Here is a 22,559-nt window from a genome sequence, read left to right as displayed (position 1 = left end):
GCTGTACTCGTCCAGCAATTCCCAGATTTCTGGATTTCATGAACCAATACAATTTAGTAGAACTCTAGGGGCTAGCATAGTGTTGCCAAGAGTTACTCATTTCTCTTGAACTCTCTATCATCACTACTGACTCTTGGTCCCTCCAGTGGGCCTCCATTCCAAAGCCAGGTGATCTTTCCAAAACATGTCAGCTCATGGGACCCTCATCATGTTCCCCATGACCTTGGGGCCATTGCCTCTGTTTTTCACTCTTCCTAGAAAGTTTCTCCTTCCCCGCTCTTTATAGAATTGGCCCTTTGGCCCTTCCTCACACTTCCACTCTTGGTTCCATGTCATTTCCTCAAGCTTTCCTCTCTGGATTGAATCCTCTACCAGAGGTTCAGAAGTCTGCACACCTGCACCTTATAGTGCCTATTGTATTTGCAATTTTACTTTGCTTGTTTGACAAAGTGATTAGTGAAAACTCCACAGGGGCAGTGGCCATGTCTGTCTCACTGTCCACTACACCTCCAGCACCTGATAAATCCAGGGCCTAGTATGCCATGAGCACCAGGCAAATATTTGTTGAATGAATGAGTAAATCATAAATGGACTTTTCAATGCCAAAAAAGTAGGAAGGACATAAACTAAAAATAAGTAGAAAGACCTTAAAATTGAGTATGTTCACCTTCTGAAAAGCTGACTTAGTACAGGTCCTTAGTTTTCTCATTTTGCCACAGAATGGAGAAAATCAGGTCGAGGAGCAGCTTCTAGGAAGTACTGCTCAGCTCTATCACCCAGAGATTTGATGGTTGACACATCCCAAGATGTAGGAAGGGAAGAGGGGAACAGTTTAGGTCCCTTTGGCCTTTGGCTATCAACAAGGGGATTCATTAAAAAAAAAACAAGAAAACACCCTGTCAGAGTCAGAGCCTACCATATAAGTATCAGAGAACCTGCTCCTGCCTGCTGGGAGCACACAGGTCCTGGACTGCTTGGGGGGACGCTGAGCCAAAACTCAAGCCAGTTCTGTAAACACGGAGTCCTTAGTTTCTCTCAATTTTCTCACTGCACTTACAGAGTTGGGGTGCCTGGCACCCTGCAGCCCACTGCACTCACCTCCTGCCTTTGTGCACCCGGCTCAGGTCCACTGTATCTCTGCTGAACACATCAAACTCATCGTTCTGGAAGACGTTGTGACGAGATGTGAGCAGGGGTGTCGGGTCTGGTTTCACCTGTCTGGGGGGGGGGGTGACAGAGAAATCCATTTGAGGGAGAAAGGTCAGCTGATGTCTACCTGTGCTCTCTTGACCCGAACCATGTTACATGCATCAGATCCTCTACTCCCCTTCAACAGCCACATGAGACACGATCTAAAAAAACCTGCCCTGTCTGGCCCCTACCTGGGTATGCAGCCATGCCTGACACAAAGTTCCCCCTCAGTCCCATGTGCCATTCAGAGATTTTCTCAAAAGTTCCCTCCCTCATTGAACACTCACAACAGTCCTATAACACAGGTAGCTAAGATCACTCGACCTCTCTGGGCCTCAGTGCCCTCCTCTGTAAAATGGGCACAAAGTGGCCAAGGTACTTGTACAAAGGCAGAGCTAACTTCATTCATTCAATAAACATCGTCTGTCTGCGGAAGAAACACCCATTTGTGCACTCATTCCTGCTGCTCCACAGGCCTTCAGAGGAGCAATAGGTCAAACTCAGAAAGGGTAGGAATGAAGAAAGTGAGAAGCTCTGGCCATCCTCCTTCAGGACTCTACTGGAAAGGTGCCAATGACAGGGGCAAGCCAGAGACTTTGGAGCTCCAAAAGGCTCAGCAACCCCTTTGTCACATCCCACATTTCTGATGGGCCTTCCAGCAAGAAGCAGCTGCAATGTCCAGCTGTGCACACTCTCTCCCCTGCAGGGGGCATGTGAGAACCTCCGGGAGGGCCTAAAGTTCTGATGTGTTCCCAAGGAGGCCACTCATTTAAATGGCTGGGGAACACTGCTGTAGGGAAGAGAGAGAAGGCAGAGTTCTGGCACAGGTGCGGGAAGCAGAGAAGCTAAGAAGGGGCCCTGACAAGGCCCCCAGAGCACCTTTGGCCAGGGCCCTGAGACAGCCTGGGCACCATGAACCCCCTCCCACCTATCTCTCCCACCTGTCTAGGCTGCGGTCCAGCTGGCTGAGGGCAGGGGCCAGCCGCTCCTCCAGGATGTTGTTGATCACCTGCTCCGGGTTGTAGCTGTAATGCTCCAGGCAGGCCAGGATGAAGCCCTCACCAAGATCTGGCAGCAGGTCCTTCACTTGGGAGATGAGCGAGTCCAGCTCCACGCCACACACAGGGGGGCCCAAGGGAGCAGCTGCCCCCATACACTGTGGAGAGAGCTACCGTGAAGGAGGGAAAGGCCAGACCAAGTGGGTGATAGGAAACAGACCTCAAATACCACAGGACTAGGAATCAGGGGACCTGGTTGAGTCCTGGCCCTGCCATTCCTGGGCCAAGATCTCAGCCAAGTGACCCAGGTCTCTTGAGTCTCCAATTCCTGAAACCATGTGAAGAGGGAGTGGCTCTATGACTTAGTGGTTGAGCTACTTCTGGCTGTGTGATTTGGGGCAGGGCACTTCCCCTCTCTGAACCCCAGCTTCTTCCATGTAAAATGGGAGTACTGCCTTCTACCTCACAGAGTTGTTTCAGATGGTTCAAAGAGAATAAGGCTGAGCATGGTGCCTGGAGAAGACTAGGCACCCCACAAATGGCTGTGGCTTCGACTAATCCTTTTCCAACTCTAACAAGTTAATGGCTGATGTTGGAGAGAAACAGCAACCACCAGCCCTGGACTGTACGGAGATGCTCCCCTTTGATTATATTCTTTTTAATGAGGGGGATTCAGTTCATATCCGGCTTGATGCGGCTTAATTCTGTTAGGAATTTCATTTAAGGAAATTCCAAAATCAAAACAACAATAAAAATCATCCGTGTCTCAGAGAAGCCAAATGGGGAAGAAGGTGGGAAGAGTGGAGGGACTGTCATTTTCCAAGGCCCTGTGACAGCCACAGGGCCTGAGTCTAACACAGGAAGGAGAGCAGCATCTGTTAATAGTGCATAGGGCCAGCCAGGCTTGGGGCACTGCACCCAATAGCTCTGGGAATCCCAACAACCTTGTGGAGGCAGGGATGGCAATTATCCCCACCTTAGACATGGGGAACAGAGGCTAGATGTGAGTGATGTGCCTCCAGCCACAGAGCTGGTGAGTGGCAGAACGAGGGTATACCCCTGAGCTGTCTGACCCCAGAGACCCACAGAGACTGTGGTCTTAATCCCTATGTCACACTGCCTCCCAACTTGCAGGGAAGAGTCCTGGGCTCAGTGGGCAATCTGTATGGCCATAGATTTGGCGAGTTCTGGAAGAGCCTGGAGCACCAGAGGCTTCCACACTTGCTTAGTGGAGCCCTGCAGTCCCACGGCGGGGCGTCCAGGCTGGCTAAGCAGTGAGACCAGACGCTGCTCTCCACTGCATCCAAAGCAGCTACATGGTGATCTGTTTAGAGGAGAGCTCTGGGAAGGATTTCACGTGGAAAAAGCTCCATCACTTCATTTTACAGAGGAGAAATGGGGGTTTGGCAGCTGAAGGGACTTGCAGACTCTCTAAAGGCAGCACGGAGCTGACCCGCAGGCTCAGGGCTGTCAATTCCAAAAGAAACCTTTTTCTCTGAGAGCTGAAACAAAGAAGGGACAGGTTTCCTGGAAGGGGCAGGGGAAGCAGGGGAAAATGTTGCTCCAGACACATACCTCCTCTTCCTCTGAGTTTTCCAGATGTGAGAACGGTCCACTGACTGGTTCCACCATCGCAATGACCCCATTAGGGTCTGCAGCCACCGGTGGGTCTTTAGCATCTGTGGCTTTCTGTCGGTCCACCCCTTCCCATGCACTTTCGACTGCCTGGAGGATGTAGGCAGTCCGAGTCTCGTCCCTGTGACACACGTTAAGGTGTCTCTCTCCAGTGCCAGAGCCTTTTCTGCCTCTCTAGCTCTAAGGCAACATAATTTCTCAATCCTGCCTCCGCATCTGACCCTATGACTTGTGTTAGGGGCTATCTGGGCTGTACCCAGTGGGCATTGCAAGTACCAGGGCTGCCTGGGGAAAGAGGCCAGACCACGGCCACGCTAGCCTTGAAACCTAGTACCTGTCACTCAGCAGAAAGCAGCTCTGGATGAAGACAGGGCCAGGGGCATCCTAAGACTTGATAATTGGAGGAGCCAGCAGCACCTCCTCTGCACTGACCCCCAGGAGGAGGGCCTGCCTGATGGGGTCACTGCCAAAGGTGCTTCCTGTCTGACTACTGAGGGCTTCCTGCAAAGGGGGCCCATAGGGTATCCCTAAGGCAAGACTGTGCAATCTAGCCCAGCCTCCAAAATGGCCCACAGGCCCTCCTCCCTGTCCTTCCTCCCTCTCTACCACCCTGGGCACTGCCAAGCCAGACATCTGGGAGTTGCCCTAGACTCCCTCCTTCCACTTCTAACCTAGCGCCCCCTGGCCATCCCTGGATGCCAGCAACAGTATCCTCACCAGCCCCTGGGCCTCACAGAAGTCTCAGGTCAGTCTTTTCTCCTCCCTGTGCCAGACAGAGCTTTTCCAAAGTATAAAACTGACCCTGTTACTCTCTGTTTCACACTCTCCCATGACACCCCAGTGCTTGTAGGATAGAGTCCAAACTTCTTAGTGAGAGTCATCCCAGAGCCGTGCAGGTCTGCTCATCCCCAGCTCATCTGCCATGCCACAGCCTCCTCCCACTAGACCCCAGGTCCCCAGCCCCACTCTGAGATCTACACAAAATGTCTGTGGGCTCCTCAGATGGGCCTCTCTGTCCTCCATCCACTGGGAACACTTAGCTCTGGGATTGGCCACCTCCAATTTCTTCTGCTGGTCTCGGCTTGGACAGCCCCTCCATCTCACAGCCTTTCCCTGAGCTTGCAGGGTTAGGTGCCTTCCTTGGCTTTCCTGTCCTCTGGATTTCTCCCATATGACACTTCAATTGCTTGTTTACTTGTCTGTCTCCTCTCCTGCAATGAGGTCTGTGACAGTGGGGCTGAGTCCACGTTGGTCACATGGGCCCAGACACTCAGTAAACGCCTAAAGAATGCAGGACACTACCCCACCCAGCTCCGAGGATCCGAGTAGTCATCTCCTCCAGAAACAGGAGCTGGGGCTTTGGTGGGCCTCTGGGGAAAACTGGCTGACCCGAGTATTCTGGGGATAAACCTCCCTCTGCTCCTCTGGGTCCTAGCAGCCCAACTCCAACCTGTCCAGGCCAGGTCCTGTCAAGTGGCTGTGGTAGGATACAAGACTGCTGAGGCCTGTTGTAGCAAGCTGACATCATCGGCCACAGGGAAGAGTGTGTCGTAGTCCCGGAGGAACCTGCCAGGCAGAGAGCAGATGGAAGGGACAGGGCTGGGGCAAACTGGTCTGCTGCCCAACCACAAATCCCAGAACCTTAGACCATGATGAGCATATGGTAGAGGCTCTGGGATGTAAGGCCTCGTGTGGACTGGTCCCCGCTCGGCCACACTCACCTCTTCTCTTGCAGCAAGGAGCTGAAGATCTGCAGGAACTCTTCGATGAAGCCCTGAATGTTGTCACAGCTGGAACAGGACACCAGGGAAGATGAGTTCCTTCGATGCAAAGGATCTATAACTCCCCTCCCTGCTGTCTGCCCTGCCCCTCTGCAAGGCCCCAGGCCAGTTGGAGGAAAGAGGCATTTGTCTCTTTCCCCATCTCTGCTCAGCAACCCCAGAGCAGGGAAGGGGGCAGATGACATGAGGGAAATACCTCTGCTGGGCTTGGGGAGGGGTTCTTCTACCCAGGAAGCTGCTCCTGAGGGCTCACCTGTTTTCCAGGACAGGGAGGAGGCAAATCTGGTTCATGAGGATGTGAAAAATCTCCAGTAGCTTCTTCCTGGAATGGGACAGCCTCTGCCACAGGTCACCTAGCAGCCTTTGAATGCCCCCGAGAGAAAAAAAAACAAAAACAAAAACTGAGATTTGGGAGATTAAAAGGCCTGAAGGGAGCTTATTCTCAACAGCTGCAGGTGTCCCTCTCCAGAGCTGAGAAAGCCTCACGAGTCACTGTCAGCAAAGGGTTACAGGCCCTGAGAGGCCAGCTGATTCCAGGGCCGCTTCTCAGTTTAAACAGTGGGTGGGGAACCAGTATGCCAGTTACCAAGAGCTTAGAGCAACAGCGGAGAGAAAAGGTTAGGATGCAGGGGCCAGGAGGCTGCTAGGTAGGGACACTGAAGCCAGAGCTGCACAGTCCATGGTGCCACCTCCTTGTCTTAGAGATAGGGATGTTAAAGCCCGGGGAAGGCAGGGCCTCTCTCTCCCACAACAACGTGCTTAGTTTTGGCCCCGGCTCACTTGCTATCTTCAAGCCTCCTCTTCTTAATTGCAGACTCCAGTTCGGGAATTGCAATTTCATAAAAGGAAGCTAGTCTGTGGAGGTACACATGGGGAAAAGGCAAGATTAGTTCATAAACACCACACTTCATCAGAAAATCAAAGCAAACCACGGGAAGCGGGAAGGCCCATTTCTTGCTCCCCAGTTGTCACCACAACAATTTTCTCTAACTCCCTGGCTCTTCCCTAAGCTTACCCTAGATTGGCCTGCTGTGGATGGTCTAGGAAAAGCCTCAAGAAGTGACCTGCAGCTATGGGGCGCCTGGGTGGCTCATTTGGTTAAGCGTCCGACTTTGGCTCAGGTCACGATCTCATGGTTTGTGGGTTCAAGCCCCACATCGGGCTTGGTGCAGACAGCTCAGAGCCTGGAGCCTGCTTCAGATTCTGTGTCTCCCTCTCTCTGCCCCTCCCCCACTCTCACTTTGTCTCACTCTCTCAAAAATAAATAAATGTAAAAAAAAAAAAAAAAAAAAGAAGTGACCTGCAGCTACATTCCCCTTTCACTGGGAAACCAAAACCCAGGTAGGCTCATCCTAGCAATGAGCTAGAGTAGCAATGAGCTACTCAGAACTCAGTGAGGTTTGAGAAAAACCCAAGGTCACTCTTTTTGTTGGTTCAAACCTGCCAGTAGCTCCTACCCTACCTCCTATGACATCAGACTGTAGCTCCTCTCTCTGGTACATCCATAGCTAGCACGGAGTAGCCGACCTTGCTTCTCACCTCAACAACCTCACACTCACCCCCCATCACAACTCAAATTCAAACTCTCCATCCCAGCGACAGGCTCCCAGATCATGCTTACCCACGTGACTTCTCCTTCCTGGAATTAGGTGCACGGCACTCAGAACATGTTACTCTTACAACTTAAAACACAGCCACCTCTCTTCAGCAGTCTAATTCTTCTTCTGAACATCTTAAGCTTCCCAAAGCCATAACAGTAGCCTTAGTGCCTAAGATGATGCTGAATTTGTAGCAGGTACTCTATAAACATTTAACTACCGACTGGCTGAATTCTGGCAACTTCTAGGTTAGTGTAGTCCTGTACACAGCACAGGGTAACTAGGCCCAAAGAGACAGGCTTTACTAGGACCACAGCATGGCACCCAGAAAAAGAGAGGGCAATTTGGCCCAAACAGATTCAGGTGTTGCCAGGATACATTGCTGGTGGGAAGGTAAATTGGAACAACCCCTATGGAGGGCGATTTGGCGAGATCTGTGAAAGTTAAAAATGCACAAACCATCTGTTCTTGTGATTCTACTTCCAGGAAAATATTCCTCAGATATACTTGCAAAGGTACAAAATGATGTATGTGCAGTTATTCTTTGTAACATTTTTCTGTAATAGCAAACAACTGAAGAAAAATCTAAAGGTCGATCTATGGGGTCTGGCATTCCATACAGTACAATGGAATTCTATCTAGCCATACCAAAGATTGAGGATGCTTTGTGTACTGATACACATTAAATTTAAAAATAAAATGCAGAGTGTCTGGGTGGCTCAGGTGGTTAAGCATCCGACTTCAGCTCAGGTCATGATCTCACGGTTCGTGGGTTCGAGCCCTGCGTTGGGCTCTGTGCTGACAGCTCAGAACCTAGAGCCTGCTTCGGATTCTGTCTCTGTCTCTCTCTACCCCTATCCCACTCATGCTCTCTCTCTCTCTCAAAAATAAATAAACATAAAAAATTTTTTAAAAATGTAAAAAATACATACAGTACTCATATGTCAGCAGTTAATTTAAAAGGCAGAGGGGGTGATATATAATGCGTGTATTTACTTGTACATGTGTATTTATATACATATCTCCGGAAAACCCCACATAAAAAACTTAACAACAATGGTTATACGTGAGGAACAGAACTAAAGAAGGGGAAAAGGAAGACTTCATTACATACATATATGTATACACATTATATATGTACTATGTGCATGTGAGTCTATGTATACATACATGTATATATAACGAAAAGTCTTCCTCTCCCCCTTCCCTACTATATATGTTCATACATACATATTTTTGTTGTTGTTTTAATGCATTTTTTTAAAGTAAGCTCTGCACCCAATGTGGGGCTTGAACTCACGACCCTCAAGATCAAGAGTCATACGCTCTATTGACTGAGCCAGCCAGGTGCCCCTCGTTGTATATTTTATACCTTTTTAGTTTTGAACCATGTGACTATTATTCATTCATAAAATTAAGCCACAGAGAGAGATACTCCAATATACTTGAGGATATCTGAGAGGACGGAGGTTGTTGTGAGAGGATTAGCCGTAGAGCTGTGTGGTGGCCGTAGCCCCTTCCAGAGAGTTGCGGGGACCGAGCTTGCTGCATTTGCTCAGCCAGCGTTCTTGGCCTCCAGCACAGCGTGAACAGGGTGGGCCAGCCCCAGGCTGTTTCTGTTTGTGGGTCAAAGGCAGTGCCACTTGCAGGCAACAGTGTTTTCCTTTCTTCCTCCTCACCCCAAGATGGGTGGAGCCACTCCCCTGCCTTCACTGACCCTTGCAGGAAAGTCAGTTCTTCCAAAAATTACCCTCCATTTCCAAAGACCCTTTCAAAAGCAATCTGTGCCACATTTTGAGAAGATGCTTTAACAAAATGGAAAATGCCTGTGGGGGAGGCTGACTGGCTCAGTTGGTAGAGCATGTGACTCTTTTTTTTTTTTTAATGTTTATTTATTTTTGAGACAGAGACGGAGCATGAGCAGGGAAGGGGCAGAGAGAGAGGGAGACACAGAATCTGAAGCAGGCTCCAGGCTCTGAGCTGTCAGCACAGAGCCCGATGCAGGGCTCAAACTTGTCAACTGCAAAATCATGACCTGAGCCAAAGTCAGACGCTCAACCGACTGAGCCACCCAGGCACCCCATGTGACTCTTGATTATGGGGTCATGATTTCGAGCCTCACATTGGAAGTAAAGTTTACTTAAGAAAGAAAGAAAGAAAGAAAGAAAGAAAGAAAGAAAGAAAGAAAGAAAGAAAGAAAGAAAGAAAGAAAGAAAGGGGCGCCTGGGTGGCTCAGTCGGTTAAGCGTCCGACTTCAGCTCAGGTCATGATCTCACGGTCCGTGAGTTCGAGCCCTGCGTCGGGCTCTGGGCTGATGGCTCAGAGCCTGGAGCCTGCTTCCGATTCTGTGTCTCCCTCTCTCTCTGACCCTCCCCCGTTCATGCTCTGTCTCTCTCTGGCTCAAAAATAAATAAACTTGAAAGAAAGGAAGGAAGGAAGGAAGGAAGGAAGGAAGGAAGGAAGGAAGAAAAGAAAAAAGAAAGAAAATTCCTATGATAAGTGAAGATAAGCAGGGTACAAAATCCTAAAAACAGCCTGATCTCTCATGGTGATTTTAATTTTCTACCTTCCAGAATTTTCCAAATTTCTTATGAGCATTTGCCAGTTTATGCCACTTTAACCATGAGAAAAGATACCTTTCTCAAAAAGTGGACAGCTACAGGCCCATCCTAACCCCTTTCTTCCGGAGAGAGTGCTGATTGGTGCTTTATTCTAACATCTTCTGGGAGGCTGATCAGTCCTCACATCTGATTTTCACGAGCTGAGGAGACCCAGCAGGGGTCAGAGCACCAGCTGCCATCTCTGGCACATGTCAGCACTAGATAAATGTTTTGTTGAATGGGCAAGTAAATGACTGAATGGACCAACGGCTGAGTGGACAGAGTTGGGCAGCTCCCAGAGGCTCCTGCGAGTGGTGGGGATAGATGATGCCTGGCAAGAGCAACAGCCAGAGGCCACTGAGAACAAGCCAATCCCCACTGTTGCCAGGCAACATGCAGGTTACCAGCCCAAGCCATGCACCCCTTTCTCACCGCACAAGGAGCAGACAGATGCTTGTGGTGCCAGTGGGCAAGGAGGGTCTCTCTCCCTATATCTTTCTTTACTCATATCCTCCTCTATATCTTTCCTCATCCTGGCAGGATCTTTCTAGAACTCCTTTCGAATAAATCTTCCAGGGGCTCCCTACTGCCTACAGAATAAAGGCCCCACTCCCCGCGAGCAAGTTCAAGACTCCTCACAATCTGACTTCTACCAACCTCTCCGGAGACTCTCCTTACCTGCTCCTTTTCCTACTGCCCCAGGCCCTGCTTCATCCCACTCCACTTCCTGGCACTCCCTGGACACTCTCTGGGCCTTCCCACCTGTACTCTGCCTGCCTGGAATGCCCTTCCTACCACTGTAATTTTACTCTTTCTGGAAGGTTCCTGTTCATTCTTCCAGATGTCACTTAAAGGGCATCTTAAAACCTCTTATTTCACCAGACGGAACTTTGCCTCCTTCCTCTGTGTTCCCAGAGCACTTCATAATATGGCCACAACAGCTGGCCCCACAAGTGAGCAAATCTGAATGTCTCTCTGTGTGTGCTCTAGACCAGATGCTGAAGTCCTCAGACCAATTCTTATTGTCTGTTACTCCCTTGTGCCTGCCCATGATAGGGGCTTTGAAAGAACAGAACTGAACTAACACTGCCCTATTCTTGGTTGGTGTTTTTTTTTTATTCCCTCCCCTACTGAATTCTTGGCTAAAAACGGGAAGGCTTCTAAAATGCAGGCTTGGAAAGCCTGGGGGGCTCAGTCGGTTGAGCGCCCAACTCTTGATTTCAATTCAGGTCACTGATCTCACAGTTCATGGGTTTGAGCCCCGCGTTGGGCTCTGTACTGACAGCTCAGAGCCTGGAGCCTGCTTCAGATTCTGTGCCTCCCTCTCTCTCTGATCCTACCCCACTCGTGCTCTCTCTCTCTCTCTCTCTCAAAAATAAATAAACATTTAAAAAAAAAAACAAAAGTTAAAAAACAATAAACAAACAAACAAATGAATAAATAAAATGCAGGCTCCACACAAGCAGGAGCCTCATCTGTCGTCTTGACTGCTGTATAGCCCAGGCTGGAAGAGGGCCTGGCACATTCTAAGTACCCAGTAAATATCTGCTGAATGAGGATGCCAACGAGAACCTCTACTTCAGCAGCAGTCAGAACTACTACTGTACCTGTAACAGAAGTCATGTTTCTGGAAGGTTTGGCAAGCCAAAGGGAAGATATCCAGAAAGGCCCAGAGTGTAGTGCAGGTATCGCAAAGGTAGAGAACAATGTCTTTTAATTCCTGTTGCCAAAAGAAAACACTGCATTATTCTCCTCTGCCCCCATACACAGCTCTGTAGTGGGTCTGAGACAAAGTTGACAAAAGCCAGTGGGAGCCATCAGGCAGATACCTTGTCGGGGGAAGAGAAGACCAGATGTCTGTGCAAAGCCTGGTTGTTCCATCTCTAGGAGCGCGATCTGTACAAGTTACTCAATCTCCCTGCTTCAGGTCTTGCTACCTTAGCTCCAATGGGCATTGACCCAGTGAGCTCTGGGGTTACTTCTAGGTCTAGGATAATATAGTTCTCTCTTCTAAGCTGAAGGAGAACCACCCCTGAACCTGAAGACAACGCCTGTGGTCCCACACAGCACATTCCACTGAGGACAATAACAAGCCCATACCTTTCGTACATTTTGAAGAGGATGGAACATGGAATACCTTCTCATACACATCCCTGAGTCTCTTGACAACTCTAAAAACGAGGCTGAGCAGTTGTTAGGATCTCTGTTTTACAGAGAAGGAAACTGAGGTTCAGAGGGGTAAAATGACTTGTTCCCACAGTACTCAGTGTGTGTCTGTCTGAAACACTTGTTTAATGCCTATTTTCCCACAAGACTGGAAGCTCCAGGAGGGCAGCTCATGGCTGCCTCTTTCCTGCTCTATCTACTGTACTTTTAGCACAAGGCCTGATGCATGTCTAGGCTCCTTAAGTATTTACCTCTGTCTCAGACTGTAAGCTCCATGAGAGCAGGCACATGTCTGCTTTTGCCTACTGTTTTATCCTGAAGGCTCAGCACATGCTGGGGGCTCCTCAGTATAAATTCGCTGAACGAACACAGGGCTCAATGAATAACACGAATGAGCTCATTATGCTGAACTAAGTGAAGATTAAACTCCCATCCTCTGAACTCTAGTTCTCTGTTCTTTCCACTACTCCATAAATGAAGCTCCCAGAGGAAAAAAAAAGCCTGCTGATATGGTCTAAACCTGTGTGATGGGAATAACTGTTTATGGAGTTGGGTAAAAAGGGCCACAAGCATGGGAAGCAGCTGCCAGATCCCCTGCTAGCCAGAAAGGCTGGGCTGAAGGGTAACCTCACCAGGAGAGGCATGTCGCTGGGGGTCAACCGGCCCCTCTCCTCAAGCTTCTGGGGTGTGGCGCTGGCCCCATCCCCTTGCAAACCACAGTGCTGGAGGATATTGCTAAAAACCTGTGAAACACAAGAAAAGGCTCTCTCACATCCTGTCAAACCAACAGCTGGAACTCATGACCTGCAGTCTGGGATGAGTGATCTGAAAGCTGTCTTGGAATCTCTGGAATATATGCTAGTGTTCCCATGAAACCAGAGACAATGATGGGATGCAGGGCAGAGTGGAAACTGTAAAATAGGAAAATGTAAAAATGGGGGTTATTCTTCTTACAGGACTGTGGTGAGGATTAAAAAGACAAAATGTATGGAAAGCCCCCAGAATCCTGCAGATATTACTTGAATGGATATGTTGGGCAAATGTATCATAATAAATAATTTAAGATACATACAGAAAAAAAAAAGAAAGAAATATATATATTTAGCAATATATTATATGTTTTGGATTCTCTGAAGATGGCAATATATGAAAACTATATTGAAATCAAAAGCAAATCAATGGTGAGGAGAAAATGGTCCATCGTAAAATCGTGTAAGTCTTTAACTCATTGCACTGTCTTAAGTATGCTAGCACGTAACTACCCTAAAAGTTATCGTGAATAGTGGAATCTCTTGGTGGTAGGATTATGGGTTAATCTTCCTCTTTCTGTTTTTTTTTTTCTTTTTCCATCATTTCCAAATTTTCTACAATGAACATTATTTTACAGAACAATTTTATAGAACTTTAAAGCTCTTATTTGAGAAACACAGGTATCTTAAACGGGTAACCTTAGAGACTTATGGCTGTTGGCGAACAGCACACAATTGAAGCCAAGCTCTTTTTGTATGAGTGCTAGACAGCCCTTAGATTTCAGTTCTGTTCAAGAGGGAAAAAGGGTGAATTTGAAAGTGTGTGCTAAGGGGCAGGACACAGCAACTGTCTGGAGATGGGGTTGGAGAGAGGTAGGGAGTAAGCATTTCTCCTGGGCTCTTCCAGGAAAGTCCAGGGTTGGAGAAGGGATCTGGGCAGGGCTGAGAGCTGGTACCTGAAGGATGGTGGGCATGGTTTCATCCAGGTCATTATAGTAACTTGGCTGCTGGATAAAGATGTTCCCTGAAAAGAGAAGAGAAAGGTAGGAATTGGGAAAAGATGGTGGGGGAGGAGAGGACACGTTACAAATGGTTGCCAGCATATTCTGTGACCTTTCTCCCTTTTCCTAAGCCTGTCTGCACTAGAGCAGTCCTGGCCCCAGGCCCTGCTGGCACAGAGCTTTGGCCCAGCCTAGAAACTTCCCCAGCATGAGGGAGGGACTTTACTCAGTACAATTTAACCTTTTAAGCACCTCTGCCTAGCGAATTACATAAAAGGCCTGCCCTGGTCAAACCAGCTCGTCCTGATGTCCCCAGGGAGTGATCACATTTGGGCACCGTGCCTTGTATGACAGCATTGGCTTTGGAAGTGGGAGTTAGTCATCCAGGAAAATTAGAAGATATGATCTCTTTGCTTAAGAAACCTGGAGGCTACAATCCAGGATTCTTGCCAGGCCACACCTCTAATAATGTGAGGAGACTCTAAGGAGAAATTTGTCTGGAAATTCTCTTACCCTCTGCTTTTGAATATGCTAGCCATATTAATCCATCCTCTTCCAAGGTGAGAGGCCTGAAAGGCATCTCGAGCTAAGGTTACCACACATTTGCAGTTGTTCTCAAAAAACAAAACTCCTTTCCGAATGTTTACTACCTCCGAGTGCGGCTGCTGTGAGTGCGTAGGTTAGAGCATATGGTAACTGGAACAGAAACCAAGTGTTCCGGCTGCCCAAATGGCAAGGGAAGGAGAAAAAATCCCAGCAAACTAGGAGGCATGACAATGCAAAATGCCAACACCCTTAAGAAGAGGCCAGGGTTCTTCATCCCACCGTGATCCTAAAGTCTGAGGCTGGGCGACTGTCAGGACGTGCTGAATTCTACGAGTCCTTTGTCTTTGGGCAGGTGTGTCCTCAGTTTCCTTAATGAAAACCCTGCAGCCCTTGCCCCATCTCAAAGGATTTGAAAAATCAATGAGATCAAAGGCCAGATGGGACTGGGTGAGTAAGCAAGTCACTATGTAGCCGGACTTTCTGTAAACACTTTCTTGGATGCCACTTCATTGCTTCATTCCAGAAAACTGAGTTTTAGCAGCTTGAGCTTGCTCAGTGCATCCCACCTCCAGATGGGTGCTGACCCCTCAACCCATAAAGGTGCTCCCTGACCATCTGTGCATCCTAAACTTGATGGCAGGGAGAGACTGAACTGTCTTGTCTCCCCACCAAACTCTGTTCTTTCTCACAAAACCCTCCTATCCAAAGGTATCCTCAAGGTCAAGTCAAAACTCCTGACCACAGCACAAAGGGCCATGTGAGATCTGGCCCCATTGGCATCTCCAGCTACCTTCTCCCCATTTCCTGCCTTGCATTCCTCTCTCATACCTCTTCAACCACAGAGAACAAGCCCCATCCCCTCCCTCCACCTGGAGTGACCTCTCAGAGCTAAGTTCACCCTAAGGCAGGTGTCACCTTCTCCAGGCAGTGCCTTCTGACCCAGGCATTAGGAGCAGGTCTCCCTCCTCACCCCATACCACATGGTGGACCCCACCACATCCTGACTACCTGGCATGGGGTAAGGCCCTCTCTTATAATCCTTCTAGTGCTTAAGCCTGAGTAACAGGGATGTTTTACAAGCATCAAAACATCACATTTCACAACTGACTCTTTCCTCTCCTTTATCTGATCCAGTGACAGTGAAGTTCTGACTTTCAGTTTCACAAAGAAACTGTTAAGAAGTAAGGGACAACCTTCTCAGGCTAAAGCAGTATGGAAACCCAGAGGGGGAAAAAAAGTGGGGGGCGCCTGGGTGGCTCAGTTGGTTAAAGATCTGACTCTTGATTCTGGCTCAGGTCATGATCTCATGGTTCGTGACTTCGAGCCCCACATTGGGCTATACACCGAGCGTGGAGCCTGCTTGGGATTCTCCCTCTCCCTCTCCCTCTCTCTCTGCCCCTCCCCTCCCTATGCTCACGCACGCACACAATTTCTCTCTCCCTCCTTCTCTCTCACAACACACAAACTTAAAAAGAAAGAAAGAATGTGCCTGGATTGCTCGGTTGGTTAAGCGTCTGACTTCGGCTCACTCAGGTCATGATCTCACAGTTCATGAGTTTGAGCCCTGTGTCGGGCTCTGTGCTGACAGCCCAGAGCCTGGAGCCTGCTGCAGATTCTGTGTCTTGCTCTCTCTGCCCCTCTCCTCCTCTCAAAAATAAATAAACATTAAAAAAAATTAAAAGAAAGAAAGAAAGAAAAGAAACCCAGGGTGAATGGAAGATATTGCCAAAGAGATCAGTGCAGTCCTTGGTGGGGCCAAGGCCTGATGCACTCCTGCTTTCGCAAAGAGGCTCCAAGAGTCTACCTGAAAGGTCCTGCTTTCAAAATTACACTTACTAATTCAGAATTATCAACCTTGAAATTAAAAAAAAAATCCGGGTGTGTGTACAGGGGGATGGGGGTGCCAGATAAGGACTGGGCTTCTGCCCAAAGTAAAATCAGCCAGTTCCCTTGTTCCTTCCTTTTCTCCCTTGTCAACCCTCTTCCTACAGCTGACCTGCTTTGCTCAAGAGCGTCTGTGGTAGAGAAACTGGAGGCCACCCCTTTATGTGCCTCCTGCTCAAGGGTTGGAAAGAGAGCTGCTGTGTGTGTGTGTGTGTGTGTGTGTGTGTGCATGCATGCATACATGCGTGTGTGTGTGTGAGTGTCTGCAGGCCCCTCCTCCATACCCCCCTCAATGCACACACCCCAGCACACACACAATGAAGGGGCTCTGTATGCCTTTCTTGTCCTCTTTTCCATTAACCACCCTCTAAGAGCCGAAGAAAGGGCTCTCCTAAATAAGTCAATTAAGGGTTCTCAATCTGGGGCTAAAAACATTCTAAAACACCTCAACATCTGTAAGGCGGTATGTTTTTCTGGGGACAAGATTTCATCTGATTCTCAAAGAAGTCGGTGACTCAAAAGATTAGGGGCTTTCTCACGCCACCCTTGCCCACCTGGAACTGTGGCCAGAAGTCTTCTCCCCCAGCATCTCACACCTCACAGATCTCTATGCCTCCACTCATAACCCTCTCCACCCCCCACCCCTCCCGAAAGCCCTTTCTCTGCACCCGACACCAGTTTTCTCCAGAATTGTTCAAACTTTTCCCTCCAGCTGAACTCCCTAAGCACTGCTTTATTCTGCCTCCGGGATGTCTTCTTCTGCCCCAGTAGCCAAACCAGGCTCTCACCTTCAAACCCACGCTGAAGCACTGGCCCCCTCCTCAGCCTCCTGTCACCACCCTCCCCACTGGCATGCTGCCAAATTAACCTTGATACCAGACAGCTCCTCCTTGCAGTTCCCATGGCCTCATGACAGTAAGAGCTCACAGTCATCAGGCACTTGTAATGAGCCAGGCACCATGCTAATCCTCACAACCATCCTATGAGGTAGGTGTATCACTAGTCTTCCCATCCTTCAGATGAGAAAACTGAGGCCGAGAGAGGCTAACTGACTTGGACAAAGTGACAGAGCCAGGAACAGAGCTGGGGTGTGAATTGGGCAGAGCCTGCTTTCTGAGACACCAAGCGACACTGCTCCCCAAGTGCTAAAGACTGACATGGAGCCCGCCCTGAAGTGGCCCCAGCTTTCCCTTCCCCATTTCCTGCTGCTGTCCTCCCGGAATGCTCCACTCTAACCTGACTGGCCTAATAACTGTTTCTCTAACTAATCATGCCTGTTTTTGCTCACTCACCCCATGCCCTCAGTCCACAGTAACATTATGAAGAGTCTTTCTCTGGGAAAGTCAAAGAAATGAACTGATGATCAGGAAACAATTAGATTTGAATGGGAAATCAGAGGCTGTTCCAATGAAAAGGCTGGATGTGAAATTTCATATATATTATGCTCTGATATGGTCCTGAAAAATATAGAGACAAGACTGGAAGGAAATAATCACCAAATGATTGTCTCTGGGAGCAGGAATTTGGTAATTGCTTTCTTGCTTTTTTACATTTTATATTCTCCCCCAATTTTCTAAATTAATATATATTATCTTTATTATCACCTTTATTATTAGGAGGAAGGAAGGAGGCAAGCCACTTCAAGGGATAACTTAGCTTTGTAATTGGGCATTTAGAGGACTATGTCCTATACTCTCAGAGGAGAGGCTGACAGTGGTGTCCTGGGTGAGCACCTCTTTGTGTCCAGCCCAATGCCATCAGCTGTGGTTCAAAGAGGAATCCACTGGCTGGAGCGCTTGGGTGGCTCAGTTGGTTAAGCGTCCGTCTCTTGGTTTCAGCTCAGGTCATGATCTCACGGTTCATGAGATCCAGCCCCACATTGGGCTCTGTGCTGACAGCATTAAAACAAATCAGAGAAGAATCCACTGGGGCATTGTTCCCTCTGTCACATCCTAACCAAAGCTTCAGTCTCTGATGGAACCTTCCAGCCCACTGCTTTTTTTTTTTTTTAATGTTTACTTATATTTGACAGAGAGAAAGCACATGTGTACACAAGCAGAGGAGGGGCAGAGAGGGGAGGACAGAAGATCCAAAGGGGGCTCTGCGCTGTCAGCAACAAGCCCAATGTGGGGCTTGAACTCACAAACCACGAGTCCATGACTTCAGTTGAAGTCGGACACTCAACCGACTAAGCCGCCCAGGCGCCTCTGGCCCACTGCCTCTTGACGGGATCCAACTGCTGAAGTCATTCCTTTCTCAACCCAAAAGAGTCCTCTCTGAACTCTGTCTCCATCTATTCTCAGCAACAATACAAATCATGACATTTTGGGGGCAGCCCCATTATCCTTGAAGCAGGGAGGGACGAAGAGCAAGAGCTCGAGAGTCAGGCCTATGTGACATAAATCCCAGCTTGGCCACTTATTAGTCATGGCCTCTCAGGCAAGTCCCTTATTTTAACCTCCATTTCCTTGTCTGTAAATAATGGTGATTACAGTGTCACATCACAGGGCTGCCGTGAGGATCCATTAAGATCACTTAGGAGGAGCACTCAGCAGAGTGCTGGGCCCCCAGTGAGCACTCACATAGAGGTTAGCAATCACTGCTGTTCTACTCTCACCACCAAAGCAAACTTCCTCACTACTTCAGCTGTTTGGCATGTGGCCTAATACTAAGATCCTTAAGGGACCGTGCGATACAGTGTTGTCTCCACTCCCCCATGGCCACCTAGTCGCATCTTTCAGAGTTGACACACATATACCTGCAAGGTCGTACCCAAGCCCCATCCGCCACTACAGTTCTGAATCCCCCGGCGCTCATCTAGGTGCCACCTTTGGGATGTCTAGTTCGGCATGTGGGGGCCATCTCTGTGCAGCCCTCTAGGCCCTGTGCCTTACGTACCTATCATCTTCTGGAGCAATGGCGAGTTGCCTTTTCCAAAGAGCACGCAGAGATCCAGGATCTTTGGGATGTCAAACAGGAAGTTATTGTAGAGGATTTCTCCAAATGCGGAGGGGGAAATGAAGTGATCCTAAGGAACAGTACAGAGAGGGAGGATGAGAGACTGTCTGAAAGCATATCTTTGTGAGGTAACAGCAAACTCACAAGAAACAACAGGGGACTGGCTCAAAAATGAAAGCCTGTACACTCTGTGGACATATCTGGGCCTTACATATTGGCCTGGAGGTATAGCTATTCCTCATTTTAATGTAAAAAGAAGCAAAAATACACTATAAAAAGTTGGTTGGCATTCATTCTAAAATATTTATGGGTTGCAGCACCTGGTTGGCTCAGTAGAGCATGTGACTCTTGATCTTGGGGTCATCAGTTTAAGCCCCACATTGGGCGTAGAGCTTACTTTAAACTAAAAATAAAATATTTACAGGTAAATTACCATGATGTTTGGAATTGCTTTAATATACTCAAGGAAAAGAAAATACTCCAATAAAAAAAAAAAAAGAAAATTAAGGGGAAGAAAGAAAATAAGATTGGCAAAATATTGATAATTATTAAAGCTGGTGATGGGTATGTAGGGTTCATTATGCTTTTGTATATATTTGAAAATTTCTATACTACAAAGTTAAAAAAAAAAGCAAGATCCTATTGTAAAAATAAGTGTACACACACACACACACACACACACACACACACACACACACACACATACAACTAAAGGAAAAAAAATTCCCTGAAGGAATATGCACCTTAACGGTGGTTATTTTCAGGGAAAGGGATTTTCCTTTCTGTAATGTTTGAGTTGTTTAGAGACAGCATGATTTTTCAAATTGGAGGAATAAAAGTAAATGTTTTTAAAAAGCACATACAAGTGGGGGGCCTAGGTGGCTCAGTTGGTTAGGCGTCTGACTTTGGCTCAAGTCATGATCTCACGGTTTGTGAGTTCAAGCCCCACATTGGGCTCTGTGCTGACAGCCCAGAGCCTGGAGCTTGCTTCAGATTCTGTGTCTCCCTCTCTCTCTGTCCCTCCCCTGCTCGTACTCTGTCTCTCTCTGTCTCTCAACAATAAATGAATGTTAAAAAAAAAAAAAAAAAAAGCACATCCAAGTTCCTTTAACAAATCAGGATCAATGTTTTCAATCCTCTGAAGCATAAAAAAAGGCAGTTACATGTCAACTGGCAAAGGGGCCTCGGCTTCCATTGATGAAAATACTTGATGTAATACAGACCCAGTGAATTTGCGGATAAGATGGGTGGCACAGATTTCTTCCCCAATGGTAGGAATAAAGGCGGAGGGGAGACAAAGAGGAAACGTGATACTTCCAGAGCCTTCCTTCCCAGGGGCGGGAGAGTCTGGCACAGAGGTGTCGGGTGGCAGGTAGCACCCCATCACGGGATCAGGGGCTTACTTTGGATTCCTTATGAGTGGACATGCGGAGGAAGGTGAGGAAAACACTTCGATGGAGCCGTTTCTGCATGTCAACCACCTCAGGGGCCGGGGCCACCCACTCGTCGAACTTTCGGGGGACATAGCGCAAATAGGAGTCCAGGCACTTCTGCAGGGTTTCATCGAAGATAACCTATGCCAGACAACAGATCAGAGCAAGGATTTGTCACTGAGGCCCAAGGGCTTGTGGGTGGACTGTGCAGGGGCTCGTGGCCTACCAGCCCTGGCCTAAGGCAAACACTCCAACCCCAAGGGACTAAGGAGGTATGAATGAGCCGAGGGCTAAACACAAGTTTCTAAAAATGACATGTTGGAAGGTGTTGTGTAAACATCATTAAGATCGTGATACAAGACAGAACAATCCAAACCACAATTTGCTGTTAAGGATCCAGTGTAAGAAGTAGAGAGAAAAGCATCTCCTAGGGGGAGAAAAACAACAACAGCAACCAACCAACGGCATGTCATGTGCTTTGTCTTAGTGTTAATTTTGATAGAATGTTACCTGGCACCAGAATTTATCGTGAGGCAAGGCCAGGAGCCAGTCGAGGTCATTGGCTACGAAGGTGGCGCGTTCCAGGTACTCCTCCACTAGGGCGGGAATGTTGTCTTTAGGGGGCGGTTTGTATAACACAAAATACCGGTCTGCCTTCTGCTCGGGGTGCTACGGATCCAAAAACCACGTGTTAACGTGGCAGAGGTTAGTCAGCGAGGGCCCATTTGCCAACCCACAGCAATGACAACACTTGGCTGTTCCAACCGGTGACCCTCCAAGGAGTTTTTAAGCATAAAGAACCAAGTGTCTCTAACAAAGGGGGCTTGGTTGCATCCAGGGAACACTAGGCAGGCATTCAAAACCATGTGTTTTGGAGGATATTTAATGACACGGGGAAAGGTCAAGGGAAGAGAAAGCAGGATATGAACCTATTTAATATAACCAGTTTGGGGATTTTTAAAGAAATATATATATTTACACAGGTTAAAAAAAGTGGCGGTGGAGTGGGGGAGTAACAACCCAAAGCTAATAGTGATTACCTTTGGTGGGGGGTAATTAGGACTTGAATATATTTTCCAATTTAAAAAACATACACGTGTATTACTTTTTAAGTTATTTTGTAATTACATGAGGGGGACACATATTTTCTTTCAAAAGTTACAACCCTGCCGAGAAGGAGAGTCTCCTGGGACGATACTCCCTGTGTCGCCGTGTCCTCCCAGGGGTGACCACTCACCATCCAGTAAGTGTCCCTGCAGACCTTTTCTAGGCTTTTAGGGGAAAATATACTCATAGAAGGTATTTCAGATCTGTTTTCATCTTTCTTACATAAACAGAATCATACTGTATGTATCATGCTGTATCCTTCTTAGAATCAGAGACAAAAAAAAAAAACAAAAAACAACCTCGGGAATTTTTTTTCTTTTAAAGATGCTAATCCAGGAACACGGCAGGTCTCAGCTTAGAATTCATAAGTTCTTTCTTCCAACTCTTACCTTGCCATGAACAAACCTTACTTTGTTCACCTTAAAGAGATGAGCTCAGTTTTCTCCCCTGACTACATAAGGGCTGCTTTCTCCAGGGGAAGTGGTAATAGGAGGAAGGCCGGGCAACATCTCAGTGGTTATCAACCACAATCCACCCATTTCCAGGTCTGTCAGTCCAGGGGGACAGGAAAATCATGACTGATTGGTCAGTTTTCTCAAGAACCCCCTATGTCTCCCTACTGCCTGATGCAAGTCTTCAAACTGTGGTGTCTTTGAATCACACAAGGATTCCTTGGGGGCCAGCTACGAGAGGAGCCTTCAGAATCCCTCCCACTGAAATCAGAATTTAAGGGATGCCTGAGTGACTCAGTTGGTTAAGCATCCAACTTCGGCTCAGGTCACGATCTCATAGTTCATGGGTCTGTGAGTTCGAGCCCTGCTTTGGGCTCTCTGCTGTCAGCACAGAGCCTGCTTTGGATCTTCTGTCCTCCTCTCTCTCTGCCCTCTCCTGCTTGTTCTCTATCTCTCTCTC

At 48.0% G+C, this 22,559-nt stretch overlaps 1 protein-coding gene across 3 annotated transcripts in view; it reads right to left on the bottom strand.

The window, feature by feature from the left end:
• The window catches only part of ASCC2 (activating signal cointegrator 1 complex subunit 2), a 43,386-nt gene that overhangs the window by 11,040 nt on the left and 9,787 nt on the right, over positions 1–22,559 (bottom strand). For 2 of the 3 annotated variants that reach the window (XM_006938572.5, XR_006587598.1), the window contains exons 3-15: positions 21,051–21,209; positions 20,511–20,681; positions 19,048–19,177; positions 13,675–13,742; positions 12,602–12,712; positions 11,411–11,523; positions 6,386–6,460; positions 5,859–5,966; positions 5,546–5,614; positions 5,316–5,390; positions 3,765–3,945; positions 2,133–2,347; positions 1,099–1,218 (exon numbers count right to left, since the gene is read on the bottom strand). In XM_006938572.5, coding sequence (XP_006938634.1) covers positions 1,099–1,218; positions 2,133–2,347; positions 3,765–3,945; positions 5,316–5,390; positions 5,546–5,614; positions 5,859–5,966; positions 6,386–6,460; positions 11,411–11,523; positions 12,602–12,712; positions 13,675–13,742; positions 19,048–19,177; positions 20,511–20,681; positions 21,051–21,209 — 1,595 coding nt within the window. The remainder of the gene's footprint in view (positions 1–1,098; positions 1,219–2,132; positions 2,348–3,764; positions 3,946–5,315; positions 5,391–5,545; positions 5,615–5,858; positions 5,967–6,385; positions 6,461–11,410; positions 11,524–12,601; positions 12,713–13,674; positions 13,743–19,047; positions 19,178–20,510; positions 20,682–21,050; positions 21,210–22,559) is intronic. The other variant, XM_006938573.5, reaches the window with a different exon arrangement.

Source organism: Felis catus, chromosome D3 (genome assembly GCF_018350175.1).
Source record: "Felis catus isolate Fca126 chromosome D3, F.catus_Fca126_mat1.0, whole genome shotgun sequence".
Classification (NCBI taxonomy): domain Eukaryota; kingdom Metazoa; phylum Chordata; class Mammalia; order Carnivora; family Felidae; genus Felis; species Felis catus.
Note: the sequence above shows the minus strand (reverse complement) of the source record. Positions and strands in the feature narration are given on the sequence as shown.